Here is a 23,294-nt window from a genome sequence, read left to right on the forward strand (position 1 = left end):
TGATTTTTCAGACAGTTAATTCTGTAAAGTAGTGCCTACGATATATCATATTTTTGATCCTTAAAATACAAATTATTTAATTCTCTAATAAGATCTTTCCCAGTGATTTGTTGTCAATACTTAATCATTTTTAATACTGATATCATTTACCAGAACATTACTGCCTAGAGATTCTTTAGCTAATCTTAAGGAATAAAGAGGGCACTACTTTAGTCCTAATAGGAGTTATTTTTAACAGGATTCAAGAAAGAATATATTCATGCAAAGCTATGACTTAGAAAATTACAGTGGAAATCTCTATATACATCATTTATGAAGTAAATTATCTATTCTGTCAGACTGGGCTGAAATACAGTGGACTTTCACATTATACAGATGTGAATTCTTAAAGGATAGAGTTTTTCGCTGAGCTCCATAAACGTTACATCTCTCAGCCTTGACCTTTAGGATCTCTCCTTCCCTCTCCTGGCAGGATGAACTCACTCTGCATTTTTCAGATGCAAACTAGGTAAATTGGTTCAGTGTGTGATAATAATCCAAGTGGCAGTTTTAAAACACCAAGTTTTTATAATGAGTTGAAAAGAATGAACCGTGAAGATTCTTCACATACTAACTACTGGTCAATGGCATAACCTCCCTGGCAGTTCCCACGGTGCTTGGCAGCCACTGTTCCTCCCTCTCTGGCTTGCCCCCACCCAGTATCATGGGGCCTGGGACCTGTTTGTCTCTGCTAGGCATCTCCCCCAGTGACTTTTGTATAATGATCTCTCTGTCAAATGGTAATACGATGCCTTCGCAGTAGGATGCCTTCCTAAAGAAACAACCAAAACTTCAAAAAGGCAACGACTATTAGTTTTTTAATACCCAAAGCATTCTTTACCTTTATTATTGCTTCTTTTTATTATTGTCTCCAAATTTCGTTTAGAGACATTTCTGTGGGCAGAAAAAACTTTAAAGGTTTATCATTACAGAGAACAGAGAGATAAAAGACAGCTGGACTGTACGGATTTGTATACTTCTTTCTGTTATTTTCAGGAAAATAAGTTTGATAGTAACTGAAACTGCACTAAACTCAGTAACAGTGTTTCAGATAAAAACCCATATTGCTACTGTAGATGAACAGACTGATTCCCCTTATGTAACTAAGCTATTCTATTTACACATCTTTATATTTTATCTCTTAATTTTTGATACACACCCAAGCTTACATTGGAAAAACGGATACCAAGCCACTACTTAAAAGCTATAAAAGCTCCACATAAAATATTTCATTTTAGCTACAAGTTATTCATTGCATAGGAATTTATAAATAGTCCGGGTATTTCATAGGAACTGCATTTCAAGAGTAAATTAATCTTATCTAAAAACATAGGGATACTTTTAAGATGCATTAAGATAAGTTCCATATTCAGTTGATGATACCATTGAAGTAGGATAATGCAGTTAGATAAACAAGCTAAAAAGAAAAAAGAATATATTTTGTGGTCCTTACTGTTTGCACTATTGTTTACCACAGCTTAGCCATATCTCTTTGTATATTCTAAGTATTAAGCTGATATGTAGCTGAAGATTTCTTACAGTTCTGGTAACTGGTAACTAGTGCTGTGAAAGATTTTGGTATTGTAACCTTCCCAGTTTTGTGAGTTATATATTGTATATTGAAGATGACTAATAAATTGGAGTAATATATTTATCTAGAGCTGGGAAAATATGATAATTATTTTCAAGTCTTCAAGTAAGTTGTATGGAATTTGTTTCTTCCTCTCAAGTGAGATACAAGTCTCACTTTTATGTTAAAATGTCTATTTATACAACAGGTTTCTCCTTTTACTGGTTTTATTAATTTTCATATTAAAATTTTTCTTATCTTTTGATACCACAATAATTATCATGCTGGTTATTCAGACTGCCAAGATGTATTTTAGTTTGCGGGAATTTTGGCAGACAAAATATTTAATAACAAACCAGCTTTGTATATTTTGTGGCTTTGGGGGCAAGAATTTTACCTTCGAAACTCTATATGAGGCAGTGCTGATATTAACAAAGTCAATGATAAGACAGTATTACTTGTGATCATCAGTAGAAGGTTTTCTCAAGTTGTATAAATCAGTGCATTTATTTATTATGTTGTGAAATTTAATCTTTATGCAAAATGCATATTCTAGCTCTTTTCTTTGTTACTGCTGTTGCTTAGAGTGTAATAGGTCTGTTAATGATTTACTTATGTACTTGAAGTACTCATTTCTGTCAAACAGATGCCCAGTTTTTTTCCTTGTTAAAAAAAAAGGTAATCTTTTTTACCATCATCAATAACTAAATAGTAATAGGGATTTGTTAAAAAAATAACTTGCCTATTTGAAATAAATACAGAAAAGGGCATAATGCCAAAATGAAATCAGCAGTATTAAGAATTTAACCAAGGGATTCACTGTGCCATATTTTCTCAATATATATTTTATCTTCAAGTCAGAACTTTTTTTGTGATAAACTTTCTGTTTTGCTTGTAAAAGAGATCTCAGCGATTGTATGCTATTCTAACACTGACTATTCTAACACTGACCCCTGAGATTCACCAACTTCTAGGGCCCAGCTTTAGGTTCCAGGGTGTGCATTTTTAAGGCATGTTTGCATTTGACTGGTCTACTTTACAAATAGTAACCTTGATGGATAATGCTTTGTTTGTTTCTGTCAGTTAAGTCTGTGGGACTTGAATTTGAGTTTTGAGTTACTTTTGTTTTTAAAAGTATTCTTTGTTCAACTCTTTAAAAAACTAGAAATTTAAAACACAAGGGCATAACCTCCCACAGGGAATAAAATCAGGTGTTTTTAGGAAGAAAAAAAATGTCCTGACGTAATGTGAGGCAATGTTGTACACGAAAAGAACCGATTTAACAGGTCGCAAATTCAACCATTTATGGTTTTACGGTGTGAGCAATGGGTAAACTGTGAACTGCTTAAGATCTATAGTAGGAGATTAAGAATTAATTTGCTATAGTTTTAAAGAGAGTTTTGTGTTAATTTTACTGTTGCACAAGCAATTATTGAAGGCAGGAAAAATATAAGAGAAACATCATATTGAAATATGGAAACATCATAAAGTAAAGGGAGCTCGAGCTGGTAATTTGGCCAAGATTTGGAATGGGTAGTTTGAACATAGATATTTTCCACCTTATTTCATAGAAATGCAGAACATGTGTGAGATGAATGGTAGGCACAATACCACAAAACCCAAAAAAGTCACAGTAGTCCAGTCTGAGACTGGACCTTTGTGGTATCAAAATAGCCAGTGAATTCAGGGAGCTCATTCTATGGTGGCAGGTTAGAAGTCCGTGAAGAAGGCAGTTTGGATGACCTCATCATTTGTGTTTATCACATGAAGCAAATTTCTGTGCTTTGTCAACTTCGTGATTGACAAAAATTAATTGTCAAAATTAATGGTATTGTAAATAGCTGAATCACATGATTCTGGAGTTGGAAATGTGGTTTAGATTTATTTGGTTCTATAAATGACTGTGGCACTGGCTCACTGTGTCTTTTCTCCAAACTGTGTATTTTTGGTGTTTCAACATTCCCAATTAGAAACGGCACACAATATTATGAATTTTAAGTACTTGGTAATTTTTCCTTTACAGCAGAAATTATGTATGTGAGAATCATGTTTAAATTTGCCAATTCTTTCCAGCTGTCGTTTGATATACAAAGGACTTCCAAAGCTATAGTATGAAAATTTAAAGTCCAAACTAAATCCCTGATGTTCAGTTTGCAAGGAGAGTGAAGTTACATTAATACTGTCCATACCAGAGAAAGTTATGGGAATTTTCATCTCTGTACTATAGGTTCATATTATTCATTCACTCCCACTTCTAAAATCTTCCAAAATATAGAGAAATTTTGTTTTTTCTACACTCAACCCAAACAACTATTTTATAGTAGCATATACTTTTTTTTTTCCCAAATGAGATCTTCATGTCTTATCTTAGATTAATTCCCGAAAGAGGAAAGTGTCTCCTTATATCAGTGGTTACAAAAATGAAGTACAGGACTTTCTTGTTTTACCCTGTGATGTCACTTACTCTCTGTACTAAGTGAATTCTGAATGTTTCCCCTGCTGTTTGGTCTGAAGCTGGGTCATTTGCTTCCATTCTTTGGCTGCCCAGTGGAGCTCCTTTATGCAAATTACCTTCCCAACTTCCTGTAAGGAAACTAGGGATTGTTTTCATTGTTACCATTATGGAAATCTGAGTACAGTTAAAGGGGAAAAATCAGAATAGTTTTGTTAAAATTATTAAACATGGGATGAATACTGACTTTTATTTTTTTTACCTGACATTTGAATTCAGTCACTGACTGATACTGAAAAATTTTGTTCCTAAATCTGGTATTTATTATGGCATACTATGATAACTCGAAGCTCCTGTTACATCCCCTCCCCCTAAAAACGTTGAAACGATGAGAGGCTATTAGCTGCACAATAGAGGGAAAAACCAGAATCAGAACTCGTCTGCAAGGGATTTTGATCTGTCTCCATGCTACAACCTAGTTTTCAAGAAGACAGGTCTCTAAATGGTGATTCCAGAATGATTTGGTACAGTGACAGGAAGAAATTATTTTCTGGGTATTTGGTTCTCATGATGACCTGGTATGCAGATGACTCTAGTATAATTCAAGTAACTTTCAAATTCAATTCAATTCAATTGTAACTTTTATTAGATCCTACTGTGTTTACAAATCTCAGTCCTGCAACAGGTTTCTAATATACATGATGATAGGGAGGCAAGAATTGCAAACCTAAAGCTCTTTTCATTTCCTCACCTTCCTTTACTTGAAAAGCTTTCAGAAAGCTTGTGAGAGGGGACAGTTTTCATAGCAACGTGACGTGATTATGTGTCTCTGCCAAGAAACACATAAACCAAAATATGGAACAAAGCTATGGCTTAACCCCAATCTCGGTTTTGGATGGTATAAGCAAAAGCATTTCATATATGAAAGTTTTCTCAGTGTTTATGCGGTGGCATATCTCATGGTCTGTCCATCTCAAAAGTTGAATTGGCATTTTATGTTCTATTTCTAATTGTTAAGTGAAGCAATAGTCCCGGTGCTTCAGTCAGCCGTCGGTCAGTGATTTTCTCTTCGGTGCTTTTGCCAGTTTTTAGCAACCAGTTTTCCTAACTGCATTGTCTGCTACCTCTAGTTCATGTTGCATGTGGTCTGTGGAGTGATCATTCTAAAACACATGTCGCTTTGTCATTCCTTTGCTAAAAATTCTTACATAGGTTCTCCTGTTTATAGAGGAACCTAAGTCCTTAGCATGACAGATAAGGGGCTCTCTGGCTTTGTCTTGTCCTATGCTTTTAGCATCCTCAGCTACCATTTCCTCTAGAGACATTTGGTAATTCAGGAATTTGAAGCTACTCCCAATTCATTGCCTTGGCATAATCACTTGCCAGAGATCGATGCTTTCAAAACTCCATTCAGATTTAACCTTCTCTGAAGTTCTACCTGACAACTCGTCCCCAGCCAGAGTTAAGTATTCTGTTCATGCTCCATAGCACCTTGAAACTTTCCTCTGTTAAAATAACATCACATTTCAATAATCTGTCTATGCCTGCCTTTCCACCCTGCTCTCTGAATTTCTCTTTGTAGTCTCAGTGAGGAGTTAGCATGTCATAGGACTTCAGTCAATGTTTTTGAAGGACTGAAGGTAGGAGAGCACCCGAACTTCTTTGTATTTTTATACTTTTACAAATGCAAGCTTAAACAACCATGAGTCACGCAAGGGGGTGTGTATTCACGAGCAGGTAGGCATGCACACACTCTGGGCAAGCCAGCGGAGGATGAATGTCAAGGGAGAGGGATTGTTTGGAAAAGGAGAATCATCCGTTTGCTTTAAATCAGAAATATTTACCAAATCTGAATTTTTGTTTCTACAAATGAGACTTAGAAAATTTCCACATTACTGTGAAATTCTTGTTTATAATGCACAAATATGCCCTAAAGATTACCTTTCTCCTTTGCAGACACGTTCAGGGTTCACAGTTATTTAAAACACATACATTGGTCACCTATACAAAATAAGGTTTAAGAAAGAATCAAAAGCAATAATGAAGGTGAAATTTTCTCAAAAGTAATAGTTAGCCAGAGATACAGGCTGAATTTGTGTGATTGCAGGTCATTTGTAGCTAATGATTATTTCATTTTTTTTATAATGCAATGTTAGATAGCTTGTCTGTACTGTTATCAACCCTTATAGAACATAAAGACTAAAATCTAATACCTAACAGTTTGTTTTTCTATCACGATTCTATGAAATCTTTCCCCATGGTCCCAAATCACGATAAAGTTCAACACAAAAAGTTCTTCGTAGTTAACAATGTCTAAAAATGAAATAAATAGTAATAAAAAGTGCATGTCATTAAATTAAATGCCCTCTTCCTTTGCTCACTTGAGAGACATTCTTCTACCTGCTCTAAACTTGACACTTAATTAGATGCTGGAAAAACAATAAAGTTTGTCTTCAGAATTATTTTCTACAGCCTAGGAAATTAGGTGGGGACAGATTTTAAATCAAATATTTCTCCGGTGACTTCAGAGTAGCCTTGTTCCACCCAAAAAATTAATCAAATTCTATGTCATAAAGAATTGTTCCCATTTTTATGTCCAGTTTTTACACAAACACAATGTTTGACCATCACTTTGTCAAGTACATCTCTTCATCAATCTGTAGAACCCTGTTTCCACAACCATATGTGCTATGTGTGGTCCAAGAGACTAACAGACTTGTCAAACAAGGGTTAAATTTCAAGTCCATTTTAGGAAGGTGCATATCCTTATTAATGCCACATACACCAAAATATATAAGGTATGCTTTGTAAACCCACAGCAGTTATGCTTTCTGGTATACTTCAAAGACTCTGCTTGAAGTTATGGATTGGTATTTCCACGTCATTTATTTTTAATGGGGAGTGGGGAGTACTAATATTTAGCAGGTAGCATACTTATCTGAGAATATAGTAAATACACAACTAGTGTTTGTATGCCTTGGTGTCCTGATATAGATGAGAGAAAACAAAAACATTTGAGTCATAAAAAAATTAATTTCTCTGAATATTTATTGATGGTTAGGCAATAGGGTTCCTTTATGCAAATGGAAAAATTCTTTATCTTTATTTTCGGTAAGTGTGGAAAAAACCTTACTTGTATGTGTATTTAAATTTTGATGGGCATATTTTGAAGTCATTCTTTTCATCAGCATCAAGTATCAACCATTTCTTTGTTCTCTAGCAAAAGGGAATTCTTACTTTGATACAACTTTACTCTTTGTTCGGTATTATAAAAGGTCCACAAAAGAAGGTGGCTCAGAAGGCTGAGCACTTAATTTCACCTTTCAATGAAGATAATCAGTAATTATTTGCCTCCTATTTACCATCATGTTGAAAACCTAACAGTAGAGCTCCTTTTGTCCCTTACATTTCAAAAGATAATTCTAATCTAGCCTTTGCCCTATTATTTATCATTAAGAATTTACTACATTTTGGTAGTTGGTTTTGAAACTTTTACTTGTATCTGAAAGATGCAGATCATATCTATTTATTACACAATGGGCTCTGTTTGCTGCAGAAAAGAGTGAAACTTTTAACTGCTTAGCACACTTGCCAGTGAAATATACCTGACAGAGCAGAGGTTATAACTTTGGCTCTAATTACTTTTAATAATGGTAAGAAAATGTGTTTTGTTTGTTTACATGCTGTTTACAATGGCATAATTTTTTAAATATATACAATTGAGATATTTATTGCATACTATTTTAAAGATGTTTTATGTGTTTTCACCTTTGGAATATATTGTTACAGTTACTTATACAGATAATTTGGGTGGCTTTGTTAATGTAGCTAGTAATTTTTATGACTACTAAGTGACCAGTTTTCCGTGCCTTTTATTGTGGGATGCATGATTATGTATTTATTGTACGGAAGTCACTGATGTGTGTATTTTTGTACTTTGCTGAAAGTAATGGTTGATTTCGATGTACATGATGATGAGAGATGCCTTTCCCAAAGGGCACTGCCTTGAGATCGTCCTTCTCAAATAAAAAAAAGAATGCATTTGGAAAATGTGTGAAGCTTACTTTTTTGTGGCAGGAAACCTTAGTTTTTTAATTACACTTTTTATTTTGAGATCATTGTAGATTCACATACAGTTGTATGAAAAAAATACAGAGAGGGATCGTGTGTCCCTTTTACACATTTCCTCCCCATGATAACATCCAGCAAACCGAGAGCACAATATCACAACCAGGATGTTGACATTGACAGAGTCCAGATGCTGGACAGTTCTCTCACTCCAAAGCCACAGCAGGATCCTTTGGGTTGCCCTTTATAGCCACACCCACTTCCCTTCTGCCTTTGTCCTCTCCTTAACCCTAGCAACCACTCATCTCTCTCCATTTCTGTAATTTTGTCATTTCATTTTGTATTAGTGGAATCATACAGTATTTGACTTTTTTTTTCTACTCAGCCTAATTCCCTGGAGATGAGTCCGAATTATTGCATGGAACAATAGTACGGTTCTTTTGTTGCTGCGTAATACCCATGTGGTGGGGGAATTCTTAATGGTAAAACATAATTTAATTTACCCTTATAGCAAATGAGTCCTTGATGTTCACCAATAAGCCCTTGTTAACCAAATGGATGGCAGGTGCTGTCTCCAGTAGTAAGGATCTATGACCAGCCCTTTGAGATTGCTGTCTCGTGAGGAAAAAAGATTATTGGAACAGAGTGATGTGCACTGGTAAAAGAAAAATACATCACCAAGTATGTGGGGAGCACGGAGGAAGGGAATGTGTAATGGAGGCTTTGGGGCACCTTCCTGAATAGGGGACATTGAGTTGGATTTTAAAGCTGTTAGCGAAATATGTGTGTAAGAAAGGCAGAGGTAACAACGCAAGGGACAGCAAAATGGGATGGCAGGTCCAGCCTGGTGTTGCTGAAGCATGAAGGGAGAGCAGCAAGAGACAAGATGGAACTTGAGCAGTGATTTGGATTTGAGACCTGGACAGATCAGTGGCCTCCGTGGGGCAGGATTGACCTGCCAAGGGCTGAAGACGGAGATCAGCTTGAGGCTGTAGAAAAGGTCTAGGCGAGAGGCGGTGAGGGTCTTCTCTAGGGTGGTTTTAGTGGAGCTGGAAAGGAGGGAACAGATCTGACAAATACTAATGCATAAATGGCCTGCACAGGCAGACTGGCTGTGGATGAAGGAGGAGGAAGGAAGGAACCCAGGTTCCTACCACCTAGAAGGGAAAACAGCAAGGTCAAATTCAGATTCAGACTTCATGGGTTTGAGATGACTGGAGGATGTCTATTAAGATCTATGACAATATTAGAGAGTGGTGTGGGAAGGAAATAGAGATCTGGGAGCCCTTGTCAGGTGGGTTGAAGCCATTAGAGAAGATGAAAGTGTCCTTAAAGATACTCAGGAAGTCAGAACAAAGACCTGTGGTGTGGGACTCAGACCTCTGAGGAGGGAGCGAGATCCATCAGATGTGCCTCTCGAAGATGGGTTTGGTGGGACTGGCTCTGGGAGTTCCAGAAGAAGAAACTGGAGAATAGGGCCAGCCGCCTCTGCCAGGGAGACGGGTGGTGTCCAGGACACATCAGCAGCAACGGGGAGTAAGACAAGAAAAGTGAGTCCTTCCTCCTGCCTTCTGTTGCCCTCTTGTGCCCCCAATGGCAGAATGGGTGGGAAATAAGCTGACAGATGTGGAGTGCCATTTGTACTGTGGATCCGGAAACTCAGTGTCCCAGGGCGTAACATCGAAGGGTATATTTGGAGCCAAGACCTACCAGTCCAGTAAGTGGCCTCTAAAGCTGGTGAAGCACTCTTCTTGAAGGACAACACTCGGGCACCGGAGGCGAGGCTCAGCGGTTTAAGCATCTGCCTTCAGCTCAGGTCATGGTCCTGGGGTCCTGGAGTGGAGCCCTGCATGGGGCTTCCTGTTCCGTGAGGCGTCTGCTTCTCCTTCTTCCTCTGCCCGTCCACTTGCTCATGCTCTCCCTCTCACTCTTTCAAATAAATTAATAAAATCTTTAAAAAAAATACTCATCACTTTCAGTGAAAAGTGGGGCAAGAAGCTGAAAGATTTTTAGTTTGAAAAAGAAAATTCAAAATAAATAAAATCTTAAAAAAAAAAAAGAAAAAGAAAATTCAGGGATAGGGAGTGGGGGTAGATGTAGGAATATAAGAGCTTGTATGTAAGAACTGTCTTCAAATCTTTGAAGGACTCTCCAGAAAGACTGGGTTTGCACTCGTCCTAAGTAAGAGAAGGGAGATTGACAAGAAAAATGCCACATCTAGAGATGCGCTGAACTGTCTCACGGCATGTGTTCCCTTTTGAGAGAAGAGTTCAAACACAGGCTGCAGGAATGCAAACTCCACTTGGGAAGATAATTTGTTCATCAGTGTGACCCAGTGCATGGAACAGTACTCAGCACATGGTGTGTGCACAGTATCTATTTGTTGACTAGGTCATAAGTAATTCAGACAACAGATCAGAAGACCAGAACACCTCAGGGTCCCTTTCAATCTTGCAACTGCTTATACGTAAAGGAAAAATATGCAGGGTCCTAACCAAATTAGGAAACAAAGGAACCGGAGTTTAAAAGCTCTGCAAAAGCTTGTCATCTAGCATTCGGTTTCAGAGCAACCGAAATTTTATGCATCTCCATGGTGACCTGAGGCACAGCTTGATTCTGAAGGGCTTTCTGAATCATCGTATTAAATTACTTTCACTTTAAAATGCAAATTATATTTCACTTTACACTAACTCTTTTTAAAGAAGTAATGTGTTATATAACTATCCTTCTTGATTAATCAGAAAGCCCCTTTCCTAATCTTGGCAGCCAGTGGTTCATAGGCCGTCTTAGTCCTTTTGGGGCTGCTATAACAATGCACGGATTTGAACAACAGACATTTATTTCTTACTGTTCTGGAGGTCAGGAAGTCTCAGGATTGGGACAGGGCACTGTGAAATTCGGCTTCTGGTAAAAACCCACTTTCTGGCCAGAAATGACCATCTTCTGTGTTCTCACTTGGCAGGAAGGTCCAGTGAGCTCTCTGGTGTCTCCTAATCCCATTCCTGAGGGCTGCACTCTCATGACCTAGTCACTTCCCAAAGTCCCCACTGCCTGATACATTGGGGGTTAGGATTTCCACCAACATTCAGACCATAGCATAGTGCTAGCAAATTAGAATTTTCACCAGGAAATCTAAACACAGATTATTATTATTATTATATATAATATTAGTATAATATAATAATATGTCTTATTATTATTCATTATTAATTTTAGAAATCAGAGTTGTCCCAGTAGTCCAAGAAGTTGAATCTCACCTTTCCTTCCCTTGCCCTGGCCCCAGTGTGTGTCTCCCTTGGTCCCTGTGCCCCCCGTGGTGCATTCGCAAAATGTGACCACCAGTGCTATGGTTGGTAATGTTCAGGAGCTAGTCTTATGGTGGGGATGGGAGTACCAACCACAAAAATGAGAGGCGGCAGATAAAAAAGAGTAGCATCCTAGCCCCGTATAGTACCTCTTAGTTTGAGGGACTACATTTACTCCTCATAACAACCCCATAAATTTAGTATTCACCCCATTTCAACGTCTTCACATGCTGCACACAACTTCGTTGGTTCTCCTTCTAGCAATGAATGACATTTTGGACAAATATGGATATTGAGCACAACCCTTCCTTAAAGGAGTGACACTGATTTGCCAAGTAGGAAGCAGCCCCAAGAAGTATAGTGAGTAAGAAAAGCACGTTTGCTGCAAATCTCCTGTCCCGCCCAGACCTCCCTCCCACCCACATTCATGTTGCACAAGCACCATGGAAACTGAAAGTCCACAAATGAAAGGAACCTCAGATAATACAGTTTAAATTTTTCAGAATTTTTGGGCTGCTACCCACAGTAAGAAATACATATTCCCCATTATACATCAATATATGTAAACATACACACATACAAACATATGTATATACCTTAGTAGATTTACTATAACAGCAATTATTTACCTGCAATGTATTTTAATATTTTTTTTAAGATTTTATTTATTTATTTGACAGAGATCACAAGTAGGCAGAGAAGCAGGCAGAGAGAGAGGAAGGGAAGCAGGCCCCCTGCTGAGCAGAGAGCCCGATGCGGGACTTGATCCCAGGACCCTGGGATCATGACTTGAGCCGAAGGCAGTGGCCCAACCCACTGAGCCACCCAGGCGCCCTTTTAATATATTTTTTTAAAATACTGATTGCTACCTGTTGAAATGATGTTGGAGCTCATTAATGAGAGGGTAAGCAAACTTTTTCTGTAAAGGGTCACACTAAGTAGTTTTGACTTCATGAGCCATATGGCCTCTCTGTCAGGTGCACTCAAATCTGCCTCTGTAGGGGGAAAGCAGAGATGGTTAGCACAGCTGTGTTCCAATAAAATGTTCTTTACAGAAACAGTAGCCCAACCCCTGCTCTAACAGAGCCGAGCCCACAGTTCCAAAAATGCAGCACTAGTTCAACGACATCCAATGCTCAGCTGACTGCTTGAGAATCATCTGGAAAGCATGTTAAACAATGTCCAGGACCTACCCCTGTCCTACAGACCTACAGTCTGAGGAGTCAGGGTATCCCTCTGATCACCCTCCCTCGCAGACTCTTACCTGCGGCCAGGTTGGGAATCACTGAGCTGATCCAACCTCTCTGTTCACCATCTAACAAAAATAAAGGCAAGCTTGAAAGGCCAAGTTCTGGGCTCCAAGCAAATTGCCAACGAGTTTCAAGAACCCAGGCCTTATGAAACGGGGACTCATCATGTGCAGTTAAGTTGGAAATTAATAAGAAATCTGAAACAGGACATGAAATTTATCTCTTGTAATTTGTTCAATACATATGCCTGCAGAAATTCAACCACACTGATAACCAATTAGAGTCAGAAGCCTTAAACTGATAAGAATATTAGACATCTCAGGGGCGCCTAGGTGGCTCAGTGGGTTAAAGCCTCTGCCTTTGGCTTGGGTCACGATCGCAGGTCCTGTGACAGAGCCCTGCGTCGGGCTCTCTGCACAGCAGGGAGCCTGCTTCCCCTCTCTCTCTGCGCCTGCCTCTCTGCCTACTTGTGATCTCTGTCTGTCAAATAAATAAATAAAATCTTGGGGAAAAAAAAGAATATTAGACATCTCAAGGCTCCTCTAAAAGTTTGTTCAGCCCAAAGGCATAAATGACTAAAAGCTCATTACTCCACGATGACAATTTTTCAACCAATAAGAAACACTAATATGTAACACTCAAATTAGCCTAATTTGATGAGCTATGCAATTTCAACTGGAAATCAAATTACTGAAGCACATCAGCTGAGTTGAAAGTGATTATAGCATGTTGGCAATATGTTTTACTTTTCTTTGGCCTGAAGTAATTTTTAAATTTAAAAGTAAAATTCAGTTTCTATTTTCATCAGGATAAATTATCTTGACATACACTTACCATGTGGACTTAAATATACTGAAACAATATGAGTAAAAACAAAATGAGTATAAATAAGCACAAGCAAAAATTTAAAGTTAAATGCTAAGATTAGTGAATTAATTCACTGTAGACTCTGTGAACCCTGACCTATATTCATATTTATAGCTGCTTCTGTTTGTTCTGCAATCTCTGATAACTTTAATTACAGAGTATTTTAGTTATTAACTAAAGTCTTGTCTTTCTGCTGTATATTGAGTATGAATGAAAGGAAAGCTTCCAAACCCTCCCTTCCTTTGCTGGGTTTTTTTTCATCCTTTTCCATTCCATTCTTTCCTGTCTGCACATACAATACACACACACACACACACACACACACACACACACACACATGCACACACACACACACACAAACTATACTCTAAATTACATCCTTACTCTCCTACCTACCTCTACTACCAACACCACGTCTTCTCTACCTGTCAAGCTCCTGTTTATCCGTCAAGTCTCAGCTTAAGAAATCTCCCAATGGAACCTTCTAAAATCTGCCAAGACCAACTTAGACATTCTGGTCTCTGTTCCTATTACATTTTGTTCCTATTGCATACCTTGACAAGAGACATCATATTGCATCATAATTATTAATGCAGCTCTCTTCCCTCTAAATCATCTGTTTCTTAAGAACAAGAGAATATATATTATTCATCTAGTCTCCATTGCATTGCCCAAAGCTTGGCTCCTAGCTGGTCTTCAAAAAACGTCTGTTGAATGAGTGAAGAGAGGATCTTACTCGCAATATTTTGTTAAAAAACACTTAGGTCTATATATTTTTTAAGATTTTATTTATTTATTTGGCAGAGAGAGACACAGAGAGAGGGAACACAAGCAGGGGGAGAGCGAGAGGAAGAAGCAGCCTTCCTGCTGAGTAGGGAGCCCAATGTGCGCCTTGATCCCAGGACCCTGGGATCATGACCTGAGCCAAAGGCAGCCACTTAATGACTGAGCCACCCAGGTGCCTGTCTTATGTCTATGTTCTTAACTGACATTTCACTGTCCTTGTTTAGTTCGGGATTCAGTTTAACAGTAACTCATGAGTTGAAGGAGTATTTCCTCTTTTCTATTCTGTGAAGGAATTTGTGTAAGAGCAGAGTTGTCTGTTCTTTGAATGTATGATGGAATTATCTATAAAGCTGTCTAGGCACAGCTTTATTACTTCCTCCTATTTTGGGGGAGGGGTTTGTTCGGTTTTCATTTTCTGACTTCTTGGGTTTGATGCTTAGTATATCTTCTTTATTTTTAATAAAATCATGTAAAATTATCAGTTTTCCTCTAAGTACTACTTTAGCTACATTCCACAAAGAATTTTTCTTCCCTCCCTCCTCTCCTCCTCCTCCTCCTTCTTTTCTTCTTCTTCTTCTAAAAAAGGGATCTTGTATGGGTTTAAGATGATCATCTATTTGTCTAGAAATCCAGGGGATAAGTTCAATCACATCAGGGAAGTCAGTGTGCTGGAACTCAGGACAGGATTCCGACCCACATTAGGAAACAGAGGCAAAATCCCATTCAGACCACCAACCCAGCATGGTAGAAATGACAGAGCTGGAGTTCAGTGGAGAAATCCTGTGCATGCTCAGACTAGAGAGCAAATGCCCCAAACAGTCGACTTGCAATTGCATACTAATTCCATGTGATAAGCCTTCCAGTGGGCAGAGATCCATGTCCTGCTCAGGATTGAATGGGCAAGACTGGGCTTGCTGGAGAAGGTCTCATGCATCCCTCAACTTTTATTTATTTATTTATTTATTTATTTATTTATAAGATTTTTATTTATTTGACAGACAGAGATCACAAGCAGGCAGAGAGGCAGGCAGAGAGAGAGGAAGGGAAGCCGGCTCCCTGCTGAACAGAGAGCCCCACATGGGGCTCGATCCTAGGACCCTGGGATCATGACCTGAGCCTAAGGCAGAGGCTTTAGCCCACTGAGCCACCCAGGCGCCCCTCCCACAACTTTTAATACATAGTTTCATTATTACCCAATTTCAAGCATTTAATAGTTTGCTTTAGGATCTTTTTTATTTGATTCACAAGATTTTGTAAGTGTTTTAAAGGCAGCTTTCTACCCTGGAGGTGGTGTAGTCATAACACATGGGATGGATTCATTTTTGATTCACTCTTACAGTGATTCACTCCTACATTCTCCCTGCCCCACCCCCGTAAGCCAAAAATGCCTTTTGGCATTTAGCTTAATGGAGGAGTGAGGATTTCCTATTAGACTCCCTACCTGGGGTGGGTTCAAGTTTGACTGTCTCGCTCCAAGATCCATATGCGCCATGAAAATAACAGCTCAGTTTAGCCATTTTGGCAAATGGCCTCAAATAAAATCTGATTCAATGGCAGGCTTAACTCTCTAGGTTCTTGCCTTCATTTTATTTCTTTTTTCTTGCCTTCATTAAAGTATCTGTTCTTATCAGTTTAAATTTTATGCAGAACTTTCAGTTATTTACAAAGGGAAGGTTGAACCAAATCTGCACTACCCAACACTGTGGTCACTAGCTATGTGTAGCTATAGAACACTTGAAATGGGGCTCGTCTGAATTTAGATATACACATCAGATTTTGCAACTTAATACAAAAAATAATGAAAATCTCTCAATAATAGTTCTTACTTTAGTTAAATATTGAAATGATAATACTTTGATTATGTTGGGTTAAAGAAAATATATTATGGAGTTAATTTTGCAGGTTCCTCCCGACTCTAAGTATTGTTACCACAAAATTTTAAAATTATGTACATAGCTTGCATTAGATTTCTTCAAACTGTTGTTGAATGAAAGAATAAGCAAGTTGCTAAATATACCACATGATACCATTTATCTAAAAATTTCAAACACTCAAATAGTTTGTATTGTTTATAGATTCAGACATATATAGCAAAAGTATAAAAACATTAATGATAACGACATGCATCAGTTTCAGGATGGTGGCTTCCTATGGAGAGAAAGGAAGAAGAAAAGATAGTGAGAATAAAGCTTTAGATGGAACATTTTGCTTCTTCAAATACAATCTGTTATATTATTTTCAGTTTGCTTTAAATGTTTCACAGGTTAAAACTAGCATTCACATTGTGATTCCATGTTCTCTCTGCAAAACAACCCTGAACGAGGCTTTAGGATTTATCCTTACTTCAAAACTTCTTTAGGACACACAAAATATCCTAGTTTTGACTCCGATCTTATGCCCCAAGTCTAATAACTTAGTTTCCTTATTCATAGGTTGTAATTCTTCTCATTTGATTGAACTTGAGGTCCGTGGTAACTGAGGTATTAACAGGGGATTAGAGGCCTCCCTTGTTTTGACCATTTTTCTTCCCCAACTCATGTCCCACTTTTACACCCATATGGCTAGAGGCCATTTCACTTCTTGATATACTTTCTTAGTGCTTGCCAGTTGTCAGCCTGGATTGTTGAGTGTCTCTTGAGCCTAGATTCCCCAATGTTGTATTCTGTCTGCCTTTGGATCACCTCTTATACTTGGTATTGGATTTTTTTGACACCTGCTGCATTCATGAACTATTTTTTGGATATGAAATTCTGAGCTCCAGGCTGGATTTCCTCCCAGCTCTGTAGCCCAAAACCTGTCCCAACCTAGTGGATGAGTGTAATAGAGAACCCCACTAAGAGTGATGAAATTTTACAGCTCTCAGCACTTGCTAAGCTTTCAGACTTCCTTCCTAACCTGTGTCAGACTGATCAAATTAAACACTCGAGATCCAGACCCTCAAAATAGAAGCCCATTTATTAGAACACAGCTGTCTCTCTTTACTTTCCCTTACTCCTCAGCTTAGAGATAAAAGTACTCCTTAGAAATACAACCCTCTGACCAGGGCATCATGAGTCCTTTAAACATGCACCAAGGCATATTCCCAGACTACTTGCCTTGTGAAATACAACATCTGTAAGCAATGCTTTGCCTTGGGTCTCCTGAATAGTTCTGCCTTGGAACAGCTTGGCTCTTCTGTTGAGGATTCCTCTCTGACTCTACTTAGATGGGCTTCTTGCTTCTTCCTAGGACTCATCATTCATTGTCCTTTTAGAGACTTCTACAGCTCATGTTCGATTTAGCTTCTTTAGCAAATGGACCACACCCAACCTGAAGCCCCATTATCTTCAAATCTATGGACTCTAACCCCAGACCCTCACTGCTATTTTGTGCTCATTCCTCAGGCAGGCAAATGAGAAGAGAGAATTAAAAGATAGAGCTGAGCAACAGAGATGTGTTTGTGGCCAGATTCTGTCACAGACAGGAAAAAGCAAAAAGTCCTTGCCTGCCTTCAAGGGGCACAGCTGTCAAATCAGTTGTATAGAAGCCAAAGTGATAGGTGGAGGAGAAGCCAGGCAGAGTCAGCCTAGAGAAAAGTATCCTATGAAGGTTTCCTGCCACATGGTTTTTCAAGAATTCTCAGGGGGTGTCAGATCCTTGGAGATAGAAGATGAGGCCACCTCCTTTAAGGGGACTGACCTTTTCTAGGGGCCAGATGGTGATAGAAATCCCAGCGTTACAGGTCTCTGCCTCATCTCTGCAGGGTGGTGGCCATGGTCTCCAGATGGCAGGCAGAGATGAGGTGACAGCCTCTTTTGCTCTTATTTCACTTTTTAAAGTACTGTTGCTGGTTTTTTTTCCCAGTGCATCCATGAATTTAGTATGACATGAACTATATATTTCTAAATATCCTTTGTTAGTATGAAGGGTAGGAGCTGAATTGGGCAAAATGGAGAGGCTAATGAATTTGAGAGCATTTGGAAGCTAGAGTTCTAGGTCACCAATATGATAGCTATAATGCTGAGACGGTAAAAAGGGTGCTCCGCAGCTCAGTGAAAGTCTTCAGAGAGAGAAGTTATAAAGATGTGATTGAGACAGTAGCAGACAGTAGGGATGTCCTGGGGTCCAATGCTGACATATCCTTTTGAGGTCACTATGGCTTCCTTGAGAAAGCCTGTCAGCTATCCTTTGTGGCTTAGAATTTCTCCACATATTCTACAACCACAAACACTAATGAAGAGAAGAAAGCTCAAGAAGTTCCTTAGTTAGAAAATGTAGCTCATGCACATTTGGTATTCTGAAATAACAGTGGATGACATGAGTTAGATGGTGGAAAGGAGAAACAACCAGTTGGTTATCTTGGTAGTGGGGAGAGTGGGGCTGAAGATAATAGCTTTAGGGTTTGGCTGGTTATTTCTGTCCAGTTAGCCATCTGGGTAGTATCCTGGCCCTGGCCCATTTTGACCTGGCCAGGTAAAGAAGAGACTCTGTCTATGGCAGGATATAAATGTCATTATAATTTATTTTCTAAACAGATATTTTTGATAAAGAGGTGCGAACAATAGGTAAAAACTGTGAGTGTACCAGGATTGTATGTGATTGTACCGGATAAAAATAGGATATAAAGCTGCCCTGAATATAAATACAGGGGAGTCTCCAGACCAGATTAATCTTGTTGATGCCTTTGTGGAAGCAAAAGATGACCAACACGAGTATCCCAGTGGCTTCTGGCATAGGTGGAAGTGAGCCAGCCACTTGTTGGAACCGCCATGAAGTTGGTTTAATATTACTGAAAGGCAGGGAGCTTAGTGAGGAAATCCATTATGAAAGTGGCCCAGGGGAACTGAATGCTTGGCAGGGGCACAGGGAGCCTTTGGCTTCTCCCAGCAGGTATTTGTTCTTGCGTATAGTTGTACATCATAACATTCCATCACTTTCAATTTTGACCTGCAGTCATCAAGTCATGAGTCAAGGAATGGTGCACCTGGGTGGCTCAGTCTGTTGAACTTCTGACTCTTGATTTCAGCTTAGGTTGTGGTCTTGGGTTGTAAGATTAAGCCCCATGTGGGGCTCTGTGCTCAGTGTGGAGTCTGCTTGGGATTCTCTCTCACCCTCTGCCTCTTCCTCCACCCATGCTCACTTGCTTGCACGCTCTCTCTCTCTCAATATAAAATAAATAAATAAATCTTAAAAAAAATAAGTCACGAGTCAAGGAAAAAAATAGACCTTTAAGTTGGCCAAAGTGAACAAGTGAACAGAGGACAAAATTCATGGTAATCTTCCATGACATGCAGGTGATTTGAGAGAAACCTCTCTTTGAGGGCAAGAGGAGGTTCTACCTGGCCTTTTCATATGCTACTTGCCATTTCTGGATGAAGGACAAGAAGTCCAATACAAACTGGAACAGAGGATGGAACATTGTGGTGTCACAAAACCCTGTTCCCCAGGGAGATGGTGAATCAGATTATTGAAAACAAGGAGAGGACACATTTCCCATATCCTGGCAGGAGGGACTGATGGATTCTGTACAGTATCTAAGAAACAAGTGTTATTTCTGGAGAAAGAGTTGTCTCTTTGCAAAATGGCATTGTCCAGTCACGTTGTTTTTTTTTTTTTTTTTAAGATTTTATTTATTTGACAGACAGAGAAATCACAAGTAGGCAGAGAGGCAGGCAGAGAGAGAGAGAAAGAGGAGGAAGCAGGCTCCCTGCGGAGCAGAGAGCCCAACGTGGGGCTCGATCCCAGGACCCTGGGATCATGACCTGAACCGAAGGCAGAGGCTTTAACCCACTGAGCCACCCAGGTGCCCCGTCCAGTCACGTTTTAATGAGAGGATGTTCTAGCAGAAAACAGCATTGACTTTACTGAGACCAGGTAAAATGCAAGCACTTTAGTGTATCTGGTGTGGAGAGGTAATAATGATTAAGAATCAAATAGGATGGGGTGCCTGGCTGGCTCAGTTGGAAGAGCATGCAACTCTTGATCTTGAGGTCATGAGTTTGAGTTCCACATTTGATATAGAGATTACTAAATAAAAATAAAAATAATAATAATAATAAACTTTTTAAAAATTGGTAACACAATGGACATTTCAGCAGCCTTCAACTGAGGACTTCAGTTCCTCCTGGAACTTAGTTGAGAATTCTTAAAATTACATAAAGAGTACAGCAGAAGAAGAACTGTTCATGATAATTTTAAAAGTTATGAAAAAAGGCAGGCAAATATTAAAGTTTGAATGGCACAGGATTTGAAACCAAAACCCAAGCAGCACCTTATAAAATGTTGACTTCTGTTTCCTGTAAAAGAATGACATTTCCTCAAGCCAGACACAAAGATTTATCAGACTTTATTTTATGGCACACCTATTTTCATCAGGAGTTTATATGGCAATTTCAAAATAGCTGCTGAGCAGCTAAAAGAGAGAGAGAAAATTATAGCCCATTAAACTGTTAAATAGAAGTTCTGTAGGAATCTTGTTACACCTATTATACTCTGTCTATAGGTGTGATGTTTCAAGATAACAAGATCTTTGTAAGAATCTTATTACAGCAACTGATAAGGATAGCAACCTGTATCATCAAATGTGAGATAAGGACACACTTTCACAAGAAGAATTTTAAAATCAATTTAGAGGTAGGAGTAGAATATGAAAAAGAGATTAGGACCTTAAATATTTGGGCTCTCAAAGGGTGTTTTAAAAATAAATTGTATAGATGCTAAGAAATTTGATACCCACTGTTCATAAAGATAACCTTTTTCATTTTAAGCCAATGCTGATTATTTCCCCCTTGGATACTTGAACCCAAATTCACATCCTTTCCTCTGGAAGAACAAAAGCCTAAGATGTTTTTTGTAGCCTTTCAACTGAAGTTTATTCTATCCCTGTGAGTTTTCCCTTCTCCTGGTGAAATCCACACAGGTTCAGTTTAACCTATTCGTATTTTCTAGTCCCCTCCCCTCTGGTCACATTTCAGATGCTGAATGCAGATGTGGACTGAACAAGCTTAAGGAGGGCTACCTCTTTTGTTCTCTTTTGTTCTGCAAGCATCCTGGCTTTCATGTGGCCTAAGGTTGCACTTCTTGCTGTGCTTTGGCAGCCACATACTACAGAGAAAGGAGATCGTCCTAACCATGAAATGACGTAGGCCAGTGAAGCAGAAACCAGAGGTAGTCAGCTACGTGAGAGCTCATGAGGACTGGCTCTGAGGAAACCAACTCTGTCCTGCACAAGGTTGCCTGCTGACATCACAAGTTCCATTGTGGGGAATGGGAGCCAATTTGTTCCAGGATGTTCCAATTTGTATCCCAGGAAATATACATATAAATACAAATAAGAATCAACATTAGCATGGGGATACACTACACCTCTCTAACATAGTTTAAGGGCTTAAAACATCAAGTAGAAGACAGATTCCCTAAAGCCCAGGAAGGATTCAAGGTATCTTGAAAGTTCTGCTACTTTACAGCCTAGATTCTTATCACAGCGTTTAATGCTTCCTGACCCATAAGTAGGCATGCAATATTTATGCTCCGCATGAGTTGAGTATTACCTACTTTTAAAGATCTAATCACAGAAGGACATTTCTGTTGAATTTCATGTGAGTTAACTAATAAATAGACATTCTTATCTGCATGTTAATGTTTCATTTGAAAAGCAAAGCAGCCAAACAATGAGGAATGAGAGACCTGGGAACAGCTTGTTCTGGGATCTTTGTTATCTTGTCATAAGTTTAAGACAATATTCAAAGTACTTCCCTTGCCTTTTGGATAACTAATCCAGGGGAAGTTATCTAATATCTTTTTTTAAGTAGTAAGCATATATGCCATTGGCTTACACGAAAAGGAAGTGTATTTCACCTTTGCAAAGACATTTCTCTGAAGTTGTGTATAATATTTTTTTGTCAATTAAAGCAGTTACAATTTATTTATATTAAAGGCTTTTGAAATGTTCAATTACATTTCTGCTTCTTTGAATTAGAAATGTCTGCAACATAAATTTGTTTGTTTTTTTAAAAATTTATTTAAGTGATCTCTACACCCAATATAGGGCTTGAACTCAGGACTTCTGGGTCATGAGTGAAAGAGTCACAACTCCTCCAACTACAGGTCACAGGCACCCTATAACATAAGCTTTTTTATAAAACTTTGTGCTTCTTCTTATTTTTTTTTGTTTTGTTTTTTAGATTTTATTTATTTATTTGACACAAAGAGACAGTAAGAGACGGAATACAAGCAGGGGGAGTGGGAGAAGGAGAAGATTCCCCACTGTGCAGGGAACCCAACGCAGGGCTTGATCCTAGGACCCTCAAATCATGACCTGAGCTGAAGGCAGATACTTAATGACTGAGCCATCCAGGCGCCTGTGCTTCTATTTTATAACTAACTCTGTACCAACAATTTGAAGTCAGTAGGGCAGTGATATCATTAGGACTCTTTTATGAAGTAATTACATTTATGCATGATTGTTTCTGAATTTCAGACAATAATATATTACATTTTCTTAAAATACAGCACATCTGTATTTTACTTATTGGAAGTTAAGTCAGTAATTTTAGCTATAACTATGATGATTTAAATCAGAAGACTTGTTCTATTTGAGCATGAATTTGAACAGCATTCAAATTTATTTTGCTAATTCAGAAGTCTTTAATTTGGAGTGGCACTTCTGAATTATCATCTGTACTATTTGCTAATAACTATAGTTGTGATTTTAGAAGTCACTGGGCATTTAATGAAGACCTGCGATATATGAAACCATCACTTCATATCATGTTATAATGGTTGAGATATGCTTCTGTCCTTCAAGAGATTCACTACAAAAGAATTTGGTAAAGTATGTTAGGAAGTTAGGAAGAATATCAGACCCCACTATAATATACATACTTTTAAGACAAAGGCATGATGAGATAACTTATCTTTTACATTTAAAAAGCATTTTACATGATTAAATGACTAATGAAATTATAACGTCCACATTT

General features: G+C 38.5%; 1 protein-coding gene across 1 annotated transcript in view; it reads left to right on the top strand.

Annotated features, from left to right (window-relative positions):
- DGKH (diacylglycerol kinase eta) overlaps nucleotides 1-21,998 on the top strand; it is a 204,830-nt gene extending 182,832 nt beyond the window's left edge. The window contains exon 30 of the mRNA XM_032314575.1: nucleotides 21,414-21,998. Coding sequence (XP_032170466.1) covers nucleotides 21,414-21,445 — 32 coding nt within the window. The 3' untranslated portion in view covers nucleotides 21,446-21,998. The remainder of the gene's footprint in view (nucleotides 1-21,413) is intronic.
- The last annotated feature ends 1,296 nt before the right edge of the window (nucleotides 21,999-23,294 follow it).

The sequence above is a fragment of the Mustela erminea genome, chromosome 15, assembly GCF_009829155.1.
Source record: "Mustela erminea isolate mMusErm1 chromosome 15, mMusErm1.Pri, whole genome shotgun sequence".
NCBI lineage: Eukaryota > Metazoa > Chordata > Mammalia > Carnivora > Mustelidae > Mustela > Mustela erminea.